The 13,551-nt window shown below is 38.4% G+C and overlaps 2 protein-coding genes across 3 annotated transcripts in view; both read left to right on the top strand.

Annotated features, from left to right (window-relative positions):
- Positions 1 to 1,991: 1,991 nt before the first annotated feature.
- dhh (desert hedgehog signaling molecule) lies at positions 1,992 to 7,338 on the top strand. The gene is made up of 3 exons (XM_079477723.1): positions 1,992 to 2,865; positions 4,856 to 5,117; positions 5,214 to 7,338. Exons 1-3 carry the CDS (start codon positions 2,554 to 2,556, stop codon positions 6,014 to 6,016), a joined length of 1,377 nt encoding a protein of 458 aa, XP_079333849.1. The 5' UTR covers positions 1,992 to 2,553; the 3' UTR covers positions 6,017 to 7,338.
- Positions 7,339 to 10,805: 3,467 nt separating this feature from the next.
- The window catches only part of kmt2d (lysine (K)-specific methyltransferase 2D), a 29,089-nt gene continuing 26,343 nt past the window's right edge, over positions 10,806 to 13,551 (top strand). For both annotated transcript variants that reach the window (XM_079478985.1, XM_079478984.1), the window contains exons 1-4: positions 10,806 to 10,910; positions 11,337 to 11,419; positions 11,735 to 11,843; positions 12,067 to 12,269. In XM_079478985.1, the coding sequence (XP_079335111.1) occupies positions 11,371 to 11,419; positions 11,735 to 11,843; positions 12,067 to 12,269 (361 nt within the window). In that variant the 5' untranslated portion in view covers positions 10,806 to 10,910; positions 11,337 to 11,370. The remainder of the gene's footprint in view (positions 10,911 to 11,336; positions 11,420 to 11,734; positions 11,844 to 12,066; positions 12,270 to 13,551) is intronic.

The following is a 13,551-nucleotide window of genomic DNA, read 5'->3' as shown; positions in this document are numbered from 1 at the left end:
GTGCTTTTGAAAGCCTTTGTCTTTTTGATTAAGCCTTTCCCCACATTTACTGTTATTTTTGATGTGTGATTCATATGGAATCTTATTAATTGTATTCATAAAACAAAACGTACTTCTTGATTCTCATTTCACAACTAAACTATTTAAACACAATTAATCTTTTGATTCATAGCAGTTGTTTACAAAGGGTTATTTTCTATAGACCTTAACCTTAACATGCTTTATCTGCATGTGTAAATTAATCGTCTGAGATGTCAGAGTTCTGGATGCGTATCGTAGGTCAGCGGAAATCATTTTCATATTTTGCTGGTCTTCTGTCTTCCTCTCGCTCGCATCGCAATATTGACTCAAGATATTTTTATTGTCGTCCAATTTGGAGCCATTGTTCTGAGGTGGTTTAAAATTGTTTGGTTGATAAAACATGGGTGTTGACAGCTCAGGGGTCTTCACTGCACAGCAGGGCATGTGTCAGTCGGTGTCTTCTGCTGCAGGAGAAAAACAAAGAGACAGAAATTAATGAGTCATAGAAATGGAGCACATAACTGTAATGTCTCTCAGCAGGAAGCTGTCAGGGAAGACTAGATTCATGTCGGTGACCCTCACCTGTGTCTTGAGACAGGGACTGAGAGTTTTAATAGACAGTTTAAGCCCTATTCCAAGAAAAGTTATAGTTGTAACAACAGCTGTATCTCAGGTTTTAGTCAAGCTTTTAATCAAACAAAAACTTGTTAGCAGTAGATACAGTCGGATTTGAAGAAGTACTCATTATTATGGCATTTAATGTGTAATATGGTAATATGTAACCGGTAAGCCTATTGTATTTGTTGTATGTAATATTTTATGTTGTAAAAAATATTGAACACAATGAAAAAACATTTTTCATAAATGTCAGGTTGCAACAATTTGTCTTACATTTTAGCCTACACTGTAAAACTTTGCTGTCATTTTGCAGCCGTTTTTCCAGTAACTTACTGTAGATTTGATTACTACTTCATATTTTCGTATTTTCTATTAGTACTGTTTTTAATTTGAGTTAAACTTGACTTTAATCAGAATTATAACACTTAGAAGAGACTGGTCTCATTACTGGCATTACACTGCAAAAAATGACATTCTTTCCGAGCATTTTTGTTTAGTTTTCTAGCAAAGATATTGAAAACTTAATATATAACGATACATTTACACAACAAGTAAGTAACATAAGATATTTAGTCTTGTTTAATGAAAGAAAATATAAGAATTGAGTAAGTTTATCTTTAAAACGAAATTGCTAATTAAATCTACAATAAGTTACTGACAAACCTGCTGCCAAACTACAGCAAAGTTTTACAGTGTATTTTCATTATATACAATATATTGTATATAATAGACTGATTTATCTTGGTCAAAAAAACATTTTTTGTTAGTTTTTCCTTTAACGATGTTACTGTAATATAATAGTTTATGATGGTTTAACATTTTGTATTTATCTAAAAAATATATGAATATACATAATTTGCTCACCCTCAGGTTGTTTCCAACTTTCTTTGATCTGCTGAACACAAAGGAAGGTGTCTGGAAAAGTGTCAGTAACCAAACAGATCTCATTGACGTCCATAGTAGCCTATTTATTTTTTCTACTATGGCAGTAAATGGGGGATGGGATCTGTTGACATTCTTCCAAATATATTTCTCTCTATTCATCAGAACAAATAAAAGTATGCAGGTTTGGAACAACCAGAGGGTGAGTAAATGATTTTTGGGTGAAACATCCCTTTAATGTTTCGTAGCTTTTCTTCCCAGACAAGACTTTAAAGCACGTGCCAATAGAAAGTGACACGTGGGCACAACGTGGTTGTGATACACTGTAATAACTGCATAAATGCATGACTGGAAACGAGCGCGCGAGGAGGCGTGTGCGCTACTGTCCTTGGAGCGCGAGCAGGAAGGGAGGGCGATCTCTGTCCGGTCACAAACAGTGAATGGTCCGAGCGCAACGGTTAAAAGCGCTCAGTGTTGAGACATGTTAAACCAGAGTCCGAGCACTCAGACACTAAATTATGCTTGAGCGCGATTTTCAGGAAAGCCACACAGAGAAACGTGCTTTGAGGGTTATTGCAAACAACGCAGTTTTGCGCGGAGCTGTCCAAGGTGGGGTAGGATGATGGGATGAAGCACCTGTTGCCATGCCAATGTCTAAAGGATAACGAGGATGCGATCGATTCATTTCTGCTTGGAATGCTGTCATATAAACGGATTGCCAACTTGGTTACCTCCAGATATTGTTGCACTTTTGTATTTTTATTAACTTTTGAGTTCAATATTTCGGACAGTCATCGTTGCTCGATGCTTACCATTTATGAACGCATTTGATGTTTAGATGTAAATAATCAGGTTAATCCATTACACTGTAGTCAAATATTTACTAGCCTGTTCAGGGCCCATTTTAATTCATCGTGATATGGACATGGAAAAAGTCGGCTGTGTTAATGAAATGCCAAGAGGTGCTGGGAGAGTCGCTCGCGCAGCGGGCTCTGCGGCTCGGTGATCCGCTGGCACACTTCACGCGCGTCAATGACGTTGGCACCGTGTTTAAGACTGGCACGGCTCGCCCTGCTGACTGCGTGTATTTATTCATGGCTAGTGGTTCACGGATGCGGGCCGGGTCCGGGTTACGGGAGTCGCCCTCGCCAGCGCAAATTGACGCCAGTGTCTTACAAGCAATACGTGCCCAGTGTTTCTGAGAACAACCTGGGAGCGAGCGGAAAAGCGGAGGGCAGGATAACGCGCAACTCGGAGCGCTTCAATGAACTGGTGTGCAATTACAACACTGACATTGACTTCAAAGACGAGGAACATACCAAAGCCGACAGGTTCATGACCAAGGTAAAGGAAATACACGTGTGGTCTTATGGTTAATAGAATCGACTGAAAAGAAGTCGTTTTAAATATGCGTCCCGTCCACAGTAGCTTTTTCGTGACGTATCTGGTGGTCTTTTGAACTCTCGCGCTCATCCGTGGTATACTTCATGCACGGTTAAACGGTACTTTAGAATAAAGCAGTTTTGTTATTCCTGTAATTCAGCTGTGTATGATTATCGTACTTTCAATGCATGTGCATACTTTTCATGTGCCACTTTGGAACCAAGGGGTCCCCTTGAGGAGACCACTGAGGTTTTGTTCAGGATTTAGATATTAGATCATTACCTTAACGTCGATAGAATGTTTTGCTGTGTTGCCATGTAACCTAGGCAATTGTATGCACTTATTCCTTAATGTAAACACGCGAGAGAGTGTCTGGAGTGCCATAGCTTAATCTGTAACTCAGTTTAGTTAGAGAGTTTTGAAATGATCACTTCACCTCTACTTCCTTAGCATGGGAGCGTGTGACTGCTCCTTATACTGTAAATATGGAGGTGAGGCTAATACTGAATTTTACAACAACAAAAAACTAATAAATAAGGCAACATATATATATAAACATTCATATGTAAAAACATTCAGTCCTCTCAAACTGTCTATTGACTTGTTGAATCAAAGTTATCAATAGTTTTGTTTTGTATGTTTTTTTATGTTTTTATAAATATATGAAATGATTTCATTTTATTTAATCAGAGACAATGCACATTAATAACACTTAAAATATGTCAAATGCACCATATTTAGCCAACACTGGCTAATTTTCATCCATGATCCCTTTTCCATCCGCAGTCCCCAAATCTCTGAGCCAATTGAAAAATGTAGATGTTACCAGACACTAGAAATGTTTAAGTAACGAGATATGATTTGCATTGTTTGGCATGCAGTCTTTTTGAGATGTTGCTGATTTTGATAGTATTGATAAAATGTTTAGATGTAGCCTATGGTTGCAAATTCGCCTCTAGTTAACTGTAACCGTTATGAAAGTGTACATGTACGTATGCATGTGCCCTCTCGTTGCCCAACTCTGAAAGCTATCCTTTGTGTATCTTTTCAAGCCTTTGCGGGGTCGCCTGTGCAGAATTCCCGCTCGTTGAAGTAATGTCACCAACGGAAAAGACTCTATTGTAGTAATGACAATGAAACGCCTCTGTCCAACAGCATTGGGAGAAAAGTCTCCCTGGTTTGTTTTCTTCCCCTCTTGATTTCTCACTCTTGCTGTCACATTCCCATGTACATGTCTAAACATTCCATCCATCTGCCCTCTCGCTCAGACTGGTTCTTGCTTTCTTCTCTCTGTTCTTTGCTTCTCGACCTTGCCTTGCTCTCTGCCTTTTCCCATACCCTTTCAATACTCCACTGTGTTCTTCAATGCATCACTTTAGGTCAAACCAATTACTATTTTCATAAAAAATACTATTTTGCACAGATTCACTATTCCATGAGGTGCACCTTGTTGTCCTTCTGATGCGAACGGATTAAGGCAAAAGTAAACTTTGACACTGGTGTTATTCAGAAGATTCTGTGGAAATGTTCCCATCGTGTGAAGCAAAAAAATTGACCTTGACTACTCTGTAACAGAGCTGAAGTGTCCAAAAAATGCTTGAAATGAGTTAAAGTAGCTTTGTTCTTATTTTTAGATGTTAGGGGACCTTAAACAGAGCAGAAAATTCTGGCCCAGACATTTGCTATACCAGCACAAAAGTGTAACAAGGAAAACACAATTGTATAAATTTGACAGACACTTTTTTTCTCAGAAAATTCTTTGGTTTTGCTAACACCATTTGAGCTAACCATTCTGTTTTTACACACCTCTAGATTCACCATCACTTCCACTCACTATCGGTCAAAGCAATTACGGTTAAGAACGTGTCGGCCCTGAACATATTGTATCGTGGAAATCACTTCTCTTTGACTTGAAATAAGGTAATTTACATTTACTCTTTCTATTATATAGCGCTGCAAGGACTGCCTCAATAAACTGGCAATAGCAGTAATGAACCAGTGGCCCGGGGTCCGGCTGAGAGTGACGGAGGCTTGGGATGAAGATGGCCACCACCCTCTTGGTTCTTTACATTATGAGGGCCGTGCTGTTGACATCACCACCTCAGATCGGGACACCAAAAAATATGGCCTTCTTGCACAGTTGGCCGTCGACGCTGGGTTTGACTGGGTGCACTATGAATCGAAATATCACGTTCACTGCTCTGTCAAAGCTGGTGAGGTTTATAAATGTCTTCATTCACCATTGCAATGCTTAATACATTTCTTGTCATTATGTGAAGAATGATGGTCAAACCACTATTTTATTTTAGATCACTCTGTGGCGGTGGAAAAAGGAGGATGTTTCTCAGGATCAGGACTTGTGACAATGGCTGCGGGTGTGCAAAAGCCCATGTCATGTTTGCGGCCTGGGGAAAAGGTGCTTTCCTTATCTCGGTCAGGTGATATTGTTCTCAGCCGGGTTCTTCTCTTTCTACACCGCGATATCGAGAGCCGATCCTCTTTCCTTATTCTTGAAACCGAAAATGGAAAACTATTGTCACTTACGCCTAATCATCTCATCTTTGTGGCTTCTAGTCTCAAAATGCACCACCATGAGTATGATGCTATATTTGCCAAAAGAGTTAGGATTGGGGACTATATACTGACTACTGGGGTGGATGGAGGAATTCAGCCATCTAGGGTAGTCTCCATTCCACTGGAGGAGAGAATAGGGGTTTACGCCCCTTTAACAGAACATGGAAACTTATTTGTGGATGGTGTGCTGGCTTCCAACTACGCATCCGTCGAGGATCACAGACTTGCACACTGGGCATTTTGGCCTTTTCGCCTCTTGTTTGGCTTTTTCCAAACAGAGAGGGATGGGAACTCAATTAAACTTACAAGTAATCCCCAAATCCCTATTATCTATTCCAGAGATCAGACCTTCCTCACTGATATGATACATAATAGCAGCACATGCAGCAAATTACAAAATGCCACAGCTGGAAAGGAAAAGGAACACAGTTTTGGGCACTGTGATTGGGCCAGTGGGCCAAAAAAGGAGGTTTACTGGTATGCAAGATTTTTGCACACTTTAGGACAGATATTTCTTGACCCTCAGAGGTTTTACTGATCAGCTGATTATCAAATACAGAATAGGTGGACCTAACACCAGCTGTGGGAACTTTATCTTGGAAAATTATAACTTGTTAAAAACTACTGACCAAAAATGAAAATGCAATAGGCGCTATATTTGATAAATATTACTCACTTCATTTAATTACTAGTTACGTTTATTTTACTCATTTAGAATATGGGACTTTTGTTGCAGATATGTATACTTGTGAAATATTCTGTTCTATTTTTAGACTTATATTTTAATAATACCCATGTGGACGATTTTTTAATTCTGAATGTAAACTTGTATTTTTAATGTAGCCTATGTTTTTAAAGAAAATATGTTGAAGAGTAATAAATATTTATTTTTATACCTTTGAATTTATAATATATATTACATGTTCAACTGTATGTCCATGTATTTCTGATGGTGACCTGAGGCCCTTTATACCAACAGACATTGATAATTTTTTATATTGATATTTTCACTTTAAGTTCTTGTTTTGAATTACGTCCTTGAGTAAACTTCATCTTCTTAGAGTCTTTATTCATACTGAATACACTGTGTATATCAGATGTCAATTTGTTACGTTAATACCACATCAACATGTACTGTATGTCCTGTATTAACTGTTTAAGATGAACTAAAACGGTTTTGTTAAAAGAATCAAACATGTTTTTGATATAAATGAATTACTATACGAATCTTTTGTTGACCTTCAAGTTCTCCCAAATCTGTATAAATGTCTTTGTTCTGATGAACACAGAGAAAGATATTTGGAAGAATGCTTATAACCAAACAGATTTTGCTCCCCATTGACTATCACAGTAGGAAAAAATACAATGGTAGTCAAAAGTGCCCCAAAACTGTTTGCTGTCCTATTCTTCACAATGTCTTCTTTTGTTATCAAGAGAACAAAAGAAAATGATAAAGTAATTACTATGGGACTCAATGGGGGGCAAGATCTGTTTGGTAATAAGCATTCCTCTAAATATCGTTTTCTGTGTTCATCAGAACAAAGAAATGTATACAGATTTGGAACAACTTGAAGGTGAGTAAATAATGAAAGATTTATTTTTCTTTCAAATTTTTGAGTGAAGTATCCCTTTAAGTTGTTGCCACAAGTCAGTGGGACAGGCTGGTTTTTTAACCAAGTGTTTCACGCCCCCTAGTGGAAACCGAACCGAAGGGTTCACTACAGATTCTTATGATTTGCCAAGCCTGGTTTTAAAAATCCATTTGTTTTGAAAAACGGCTTAAAATTAAACTAATAAATTACAAAGTTGTTCTACTCTGATGATAAATATGAGTATGCACATTGGCTGTGTCGTTTATACAAACACAAACATAATTAAAAAACAAACTAATTGTGTAATGTATATAGAAAATATATACTGCATTCTTTTATTCACATTTCATTAGAAAAAGGTCAATAAAATTAATTCTGAAATATAAAACAACACATTCCAGTAACACTGGTGATGGAAACAATTCAGCAATTTGAAACAAAATTATGCTTTTTAGGTGCAAAAACTGATGCAGTTTTGGTTTTTGGTAAAAACATGCTTTCCACGCTATTTTTTCACAGCTATAAAGGTATGCAAGAGGATTATCTTGAACATGGAGGGGGCAGATGGACACTCACCCCTACCAGAGAGATGTACTGACATCCATCTGGATCAGGCCAATGGCAAAGATTGTAGTCTATGCCCACCCTACCATCACCTTTGGTGAACCAATACGATTTAAAAGATAAGCGCTCCCTCCAAACCTTTCCTGTTCTAACTAATCCCTGTAAAAGCAGGGAATGAGTTGTTAATCTTGTCAATGGGGAAGTACACAGAAAATGTATATTATACAAGGGTAAGCACACTTTAGTTGCATTAGACTGTTTAGGGTAAATATTAATGTTCGTGAAACTGTAGCATGTTGATGATTGGTGATGAATATTCTCTATTACATGAGGCCTGTTGTCTGTTTTTGCTCATTGGGACCGGAGCTATCTGCACTGTGGGGTTTAAATGACAATAAATGACAGCTCAAACAACAAATTCTCATCTGTTTGTTTTTCCAAGAAATCACCAATGCGTACCACAGGGAAATAAAAAAATATGATGTTGATCATATTTAATATTGCAAAAAAGTGTAAGCTCAACATAGATACACAAAATACAGACAACTTCAGAATATATTTTTATTTCAAAATGGGTGACTCTCATGCACTTCAACTCTGGGTTCAATAGTCTGCCTCTTCAAAAATCTATACTTGTCTAGTGTAAGATTATCCTAATAGGTTAATGAGGAATATTTTGTGGTTTAATTTTCTCATCATGTTTTGTTTGGGATCGATTTTCATGGCAGGATCAACTGACATCTATTATGACAAAATCTCATTATACTGAGAGTAAAGTCTGTAACGTGCATGACTAATAGACTGGTCGCTTAAAGACAGTTATAAAATAATAAATAGATTAGGAAAGAAAGAACGAAAGACCTAACTAGCTTCATGGCCCAGAAACGCACCCCAATTTTGTTTTTCTTCTCAGAAGTAGGGGTCGCAGTTGGACTAAACGTTGATGTAACCTTCTCAGTTTAACCTGCGGTTGTGCCTTACTGGCTTCAGAAAGCTGATCCAGTTTATCCTTCAGTACATGAAGTTGGTCAAACAAGCCTGCAACAATCATCCAGTTTTAACATTTGGGATAATTAAAGCTAAGTGTGAATAATAGAAGCAAGCACAAGAAACAATAAACTAATTTGATTCATTGGTATCGGCCAGCCACAATCTTTATATCAGGTAGTTTAGCGTACGTTTGCTCGCTAGACAGCACTTCCCCCATCAACAACAAACTAGTAAACCCTGCCTAGCCAAAGCTAGCTTAATGAAATGAAACGGACACCAGCGATTATTATCCGGAGGATTGTTCCGATCATGTACGAGGACGTTAGCAGCGAATTATAGGTGAGTGCTAAATACAGAATTAATCTGTTTTAAAATATACTTACAGACGAAAAACCCTAGCATAGTCGGGCCCCCTTCTTAGTCCATTTAGCGAAGTGAGTGCCAATCTATCGGCCGAAATGAATCTGCTGCTAGCTTCCTACGTAATGTTACTGTTGCGTTTTTGATACGCAGCGTTAAAAACGCAAACTTGTGCACCTTTTACCAACGTTGTGTTATACTGTCTACTTTTGTGGTACTTTTACGCACACTCGTTGTGGGTTTTTTAGTTTCATGTGATGCATGAATGTTTATGTCCTTGGTAAATGGGTAAGCCATGTTTTTAGCCAGCTCCAGTCCACGAACCATCCGTCATCAAGGCATTTGTATACACAGAAAGCACTAAAACTACGTGTTAATTTATATAGTGTCATGCTGTTTACTGTTTCCCTTGTTTGATTTTGATATTGCACTTTATTTGTTATTGTCGAGTCAATAAAACTAGTCTATTTGAGTAGAGCAACAGGATTATCGTGTGTGAAAGTATCTGCTGGTTAGCAATCTGAGCTAGCAGACAGATGTGAAACTGGTTGTCTTATGCAATTGTGTGAATGTTTCTAAAAACGGGCGGTTTGTCGGACATGTCGATCTACAGTAATGATCGCATTTTGCATGTACCGTCGATTTACCATACCTTTGATGATTGTAGCCTGCTAGCATGCATTGAACTACAGGGAAACCCGTCAACAAATTAGTGAGAAAGGATTTGGCTTGACAGTTAATTCCAAGTTAAGGGTCAAGGTGGTGTGCTTCGTAATATTCTCGTGGTATGTTGGTTTCAATACAGATAGCAAAACAAAAACGCTTGGGCAAATGGCAGCAATGTCCCATATTGTGGAATTAGCTAACACGCTAAAGTTAAAATGGGGAAGCAATGGGATTAGATAATTTACCATACACGGATTCTAAAGTGATGATCCTCATAAAACAAATAAATATGATTATGTATTTGATGCATATATGTATAAAACATTAGCACCAAGGTGGTTTAGCTGCGGTTAAAATGGTAATTTTGGCAGCAGGGGCTCAGCCCTATTCGTGTACGAGTATACCGTCTGTTAACCTACTTAAGAGGAATCCTTTTAACTATTAAACCAGTCAAAAACCCTACAACCTGCTGACTCCATCACTTAGTATTTTCACGTGTAGTCTTTACTGTTTACAGTTAAACGTTAGGAGTAAATCGGGCGATGTGGGTACAGGATGTTGTATTTCATTCCGTTACATTTTTATAAACACGGTGTGCAACCTTTAATGTTAACTGAATTGGATTTCCTTTGAGAACCGATATATGAGGTGACATTTACCCTACATCAAGCTGTGACTGCTGATGACCTAATTATTTTTTCACTTTCAACCTGTCATGTTACATTATATACTACTCGAGGTAATACTGTATCGTGCCTCGCGGTGTTATTTTGTTGGATATATTCGAGTATAACAATGTGCGCTTACGAATTGGGTCTCGCGCAATCATCAGCGGAACTAATTTTGGTTCCAACGTTTCAGCCCGGACCCATTATGTCTCTCACAGGAAGCGCGCTACACGGAAGTTGTGTTTTCTTTGTGTTTCTCCCTTTAGCGTCGTTTAACATAAAGAAAGTAACGCAATATATTAGTTATGCACGAAGTTGTGCTATTTTATCGACCGCGCGGCATTACTAAGCAAACGAGCCTGATATAGGCGTCTTTATTTGCCTGCTTTTGGTGATGGGCGATTTGATTATTTTGCAGGGAGTTTGGTAACCCCGGTCAGAAAGCTAACGCGTTAGCCGTCCAGGCAATACTGTAAACTGAGCAGAACGCAGCTGCAGGATCAGACAAATTTACCAAACCACCAAACCATTGCTATCCATCAGCGTTAACCAAAACGGAGAGAATGCACCGAACACGTGAACCCACCTCATGGTTTGTGTTATCAGTTGCTTTTTTCCGGTGTTTTTCTGTATCAACTAATGTTTGCGTAGTTAGGTGTGGAGTAATGTGAAGTTTGCAGGATTATGCACGTTTGCTACGCAGTTGCTGGCTAGGCGCTGTGTGTCCCACACATTTACAAATGCTGATTTTTAGGTGGTGTGCAGTATAAAAGGGTGGCTGGCACCTGGTTTTGGTCTAACTTTTCAATGGTTTCTTATAATTAAGGTTTAACTTGTTTGCTGGCTAGCATGTGTGCTGGATATGCAAGGGCGAAATGTACTCTCGTGTTTTATAACACTGTAGTTATGTGGCTGTTGATCATTGCAAAACATGAATTTGGACAGGGCACAGCTGCCTCAGATTTGGGGGCTTTAATGTGAAATCATGCCACTGCTAAAAATCTTTCATCTTTTTCAGATCTCTGCAATAGAGATCTTCTACAGGAGTAGGAATGGACGAGCAGAAATCAAACTGCGAAGAAAATGATTCAGAAACTGCAGGTTGGTATTTGAGTTAAATGCGAGTTGCATAGACTGCATTGAGAAACTTAAGATTTTTTTCTATTTTTTATAAGTCTGTCATTCAAATTGTAATGTTTTTATTTTTTACGTGGGTTTTATACAGTATTTAATAAAAGTACAAACACGGAGTACACAATTATATATGCACTGCAGCGATTACTCTCTTAAGGGGGACTTTTCCGGCATCTAACCTTTACTAGCATCCTCTCTGAGGGAATAGCACTACATATGAAGGATATTTAAAGGTTACATTTAAATATGCACCATCTAAACTTACTGCTATGTTCCTTACAGCTGATGATGGGACCCCTCCAAAGGAGAGTGTCCAGGTAGAGGGGGAACTGAGTGCACCTGTTGCTGCAGAGGACATCTCAGGCACTGTGGACACGTCCAGCTTATCAGCGTAAGCCCTTGTATAAATTTTGCGGTCTGCACTGCTTTTTATTAAAACATAGTACATGCTTGATCGAATGGCTTTTTTTTGTATTGGAAATGGCTTCATTAAATAAGACATACTGGGCACATGTTAACATTTGAATATGTATGTACTCTATTTGCTTGAGATACTTTGCCTGAAGTATCATTTTAGGTTTTGCAGAAAGTCCTTACTGTATCTGTGATTTTAGGGAGACTGTCAGGGCCTGTGCTCTGTGTAACTGTGTGGAGCGTAGTCTGCATGGGCAACGGGAGCTTCGTCGTTTTGGGCCCTCTTCCGATCAGCCCAGCTTGGAGCCTCCTGTCTCTCCTCTGCCAGCAGCTGGAAACGATGACTTGTCTTCCATTGGATTCCTAGAATCCACCTGTCTGGCATCTCTCTTTGTTGACCCAGGTATAAGGAAATCTATTTGTTTGACTCAAAACCCCATTCACACAGACCACTGATTCCGTAAAATTGCCAGGGCGCTTTGTGTGAACGCAAACGCATCCCGTATTGATCCGAAAAGTAATTCCAGAAAGGGGACCTAGGAACATTTACAGGATCATTTCCAGAAAGCGCCCTGCGTGAACAGAATGCTGAAACAATGCCGTAAAAGCAGAAACGAAAACAAAAAATATAGGGCTACTATTTGTCTTTACCTAAATCATGGATGAATGCAAGAGTCCTAATCACCAAACTTAAAGGCAAAAGTTCACCCAAAAATCAACTTTGTGTGATTTATTTTTTACTTACCCACATGACGTTTAACATGTTTAGAGAACTTCCGGCATCTTCGGACCACAAATTAAGATATTTAGGTGACATCCGAGAGATTTCCAGGCCTCCTCATATACATCATGGTGTCCGTTTATGCCAAGGTCCAGAAAAGTACCCAAGACACTGTCAAATTGGTCCATCCGCGCATAGTGGCTCATTTGAATTTTATTTTTTTGCGACGAGAATGCTTTATGTACGAAAAACAAACCAAAATACAGACTATAATCAATATATTTTCCTCTGTCTTGTCAGTGTATGGCGCGTGTTCACAAGAGCACGTCGTCGTCTTGGACACTTGCGTGCTTGTATACATTGTTTACGGGGATGACAACGTATATGTGTATTTATCGTAAACACACTTCCCGTGTCCTCGTAAACGAAATCACCTACTGATATTTTAAAAAGAATAAAAATGGAAAAAGTTTTCTGTGATGGTAAGGTGTAGGGTTAGGGAATAGAATATACAGTTTGTACAGTATCAAAACCTGTCTATGGAAAAATGTCTGTGGAGAATCCTCGTAAACCACATACAATTGGGTGTGAGCTCATGAACATCTCTTTTCTACATTGAATATGGATCTAGTTCCAAACCTCCATTTCTGTATGGATATTTTTGGATTTATGCAGGATTCATTGAATTGTGTTTGTTTTACAAATGAAAAAAAATCTAATCATTTCCCATTTATTTTCAATTAAATTAAAAAAATTATTTACATACCTTTAGAAAAACCGAATTAAGCCCAGTTTCTTTCATGTGAATATAGATGGGAAATATAGAAAAATCACAATCTTAGTCCACTGAGATGAAGGGAACCACTTTTTTTCTTTTTTAGATTTGGGTCATAAAGCCTACCTTGCGGTCTTGTGCCTCATTCCTCTTCGTTGTTCTTCATTTACCAATAAAAAATATAAATCA

The sequence above is a fragment of the Barbatula barbatula genome, assembly GCF_947034865.1.
Source record: "Barbatula barbatula genome assembly, chromosome: 17".
Taxonomy (NCBI): Eukaryota; Metazoa; Chordata; class Actinopteri; order Cypriniformes; family Nemacheilidae; genus Barbatula; species Barbatula barbatula.
This window is presented reverse-complemented; position numbering and strand designations above follow the sequence as displayed.

Coding starts and splice junctions, on each gene's coding strand:
- dhh (XM_079477723.1), top strand. CDS start 2,554: ATGACGTTGGCACCGTGTTTAAGACTGGCACGGCTCGCCCTGCTGACT. Junction 2,866..4,855: donor CCGACAGGTTCATGACCAAG/GTAAAGGAAATA, acceptor TCTATTATATAG/CGCTGCAAGGACTGCCTCAA. Junction 5,118..5,213: donor TCACTGCTCTGTCAAAGCTG/GTGAGGTTTATA, acceptor ATTTTATTTTAG/ATCACTCTGTGGCGGTGGAA.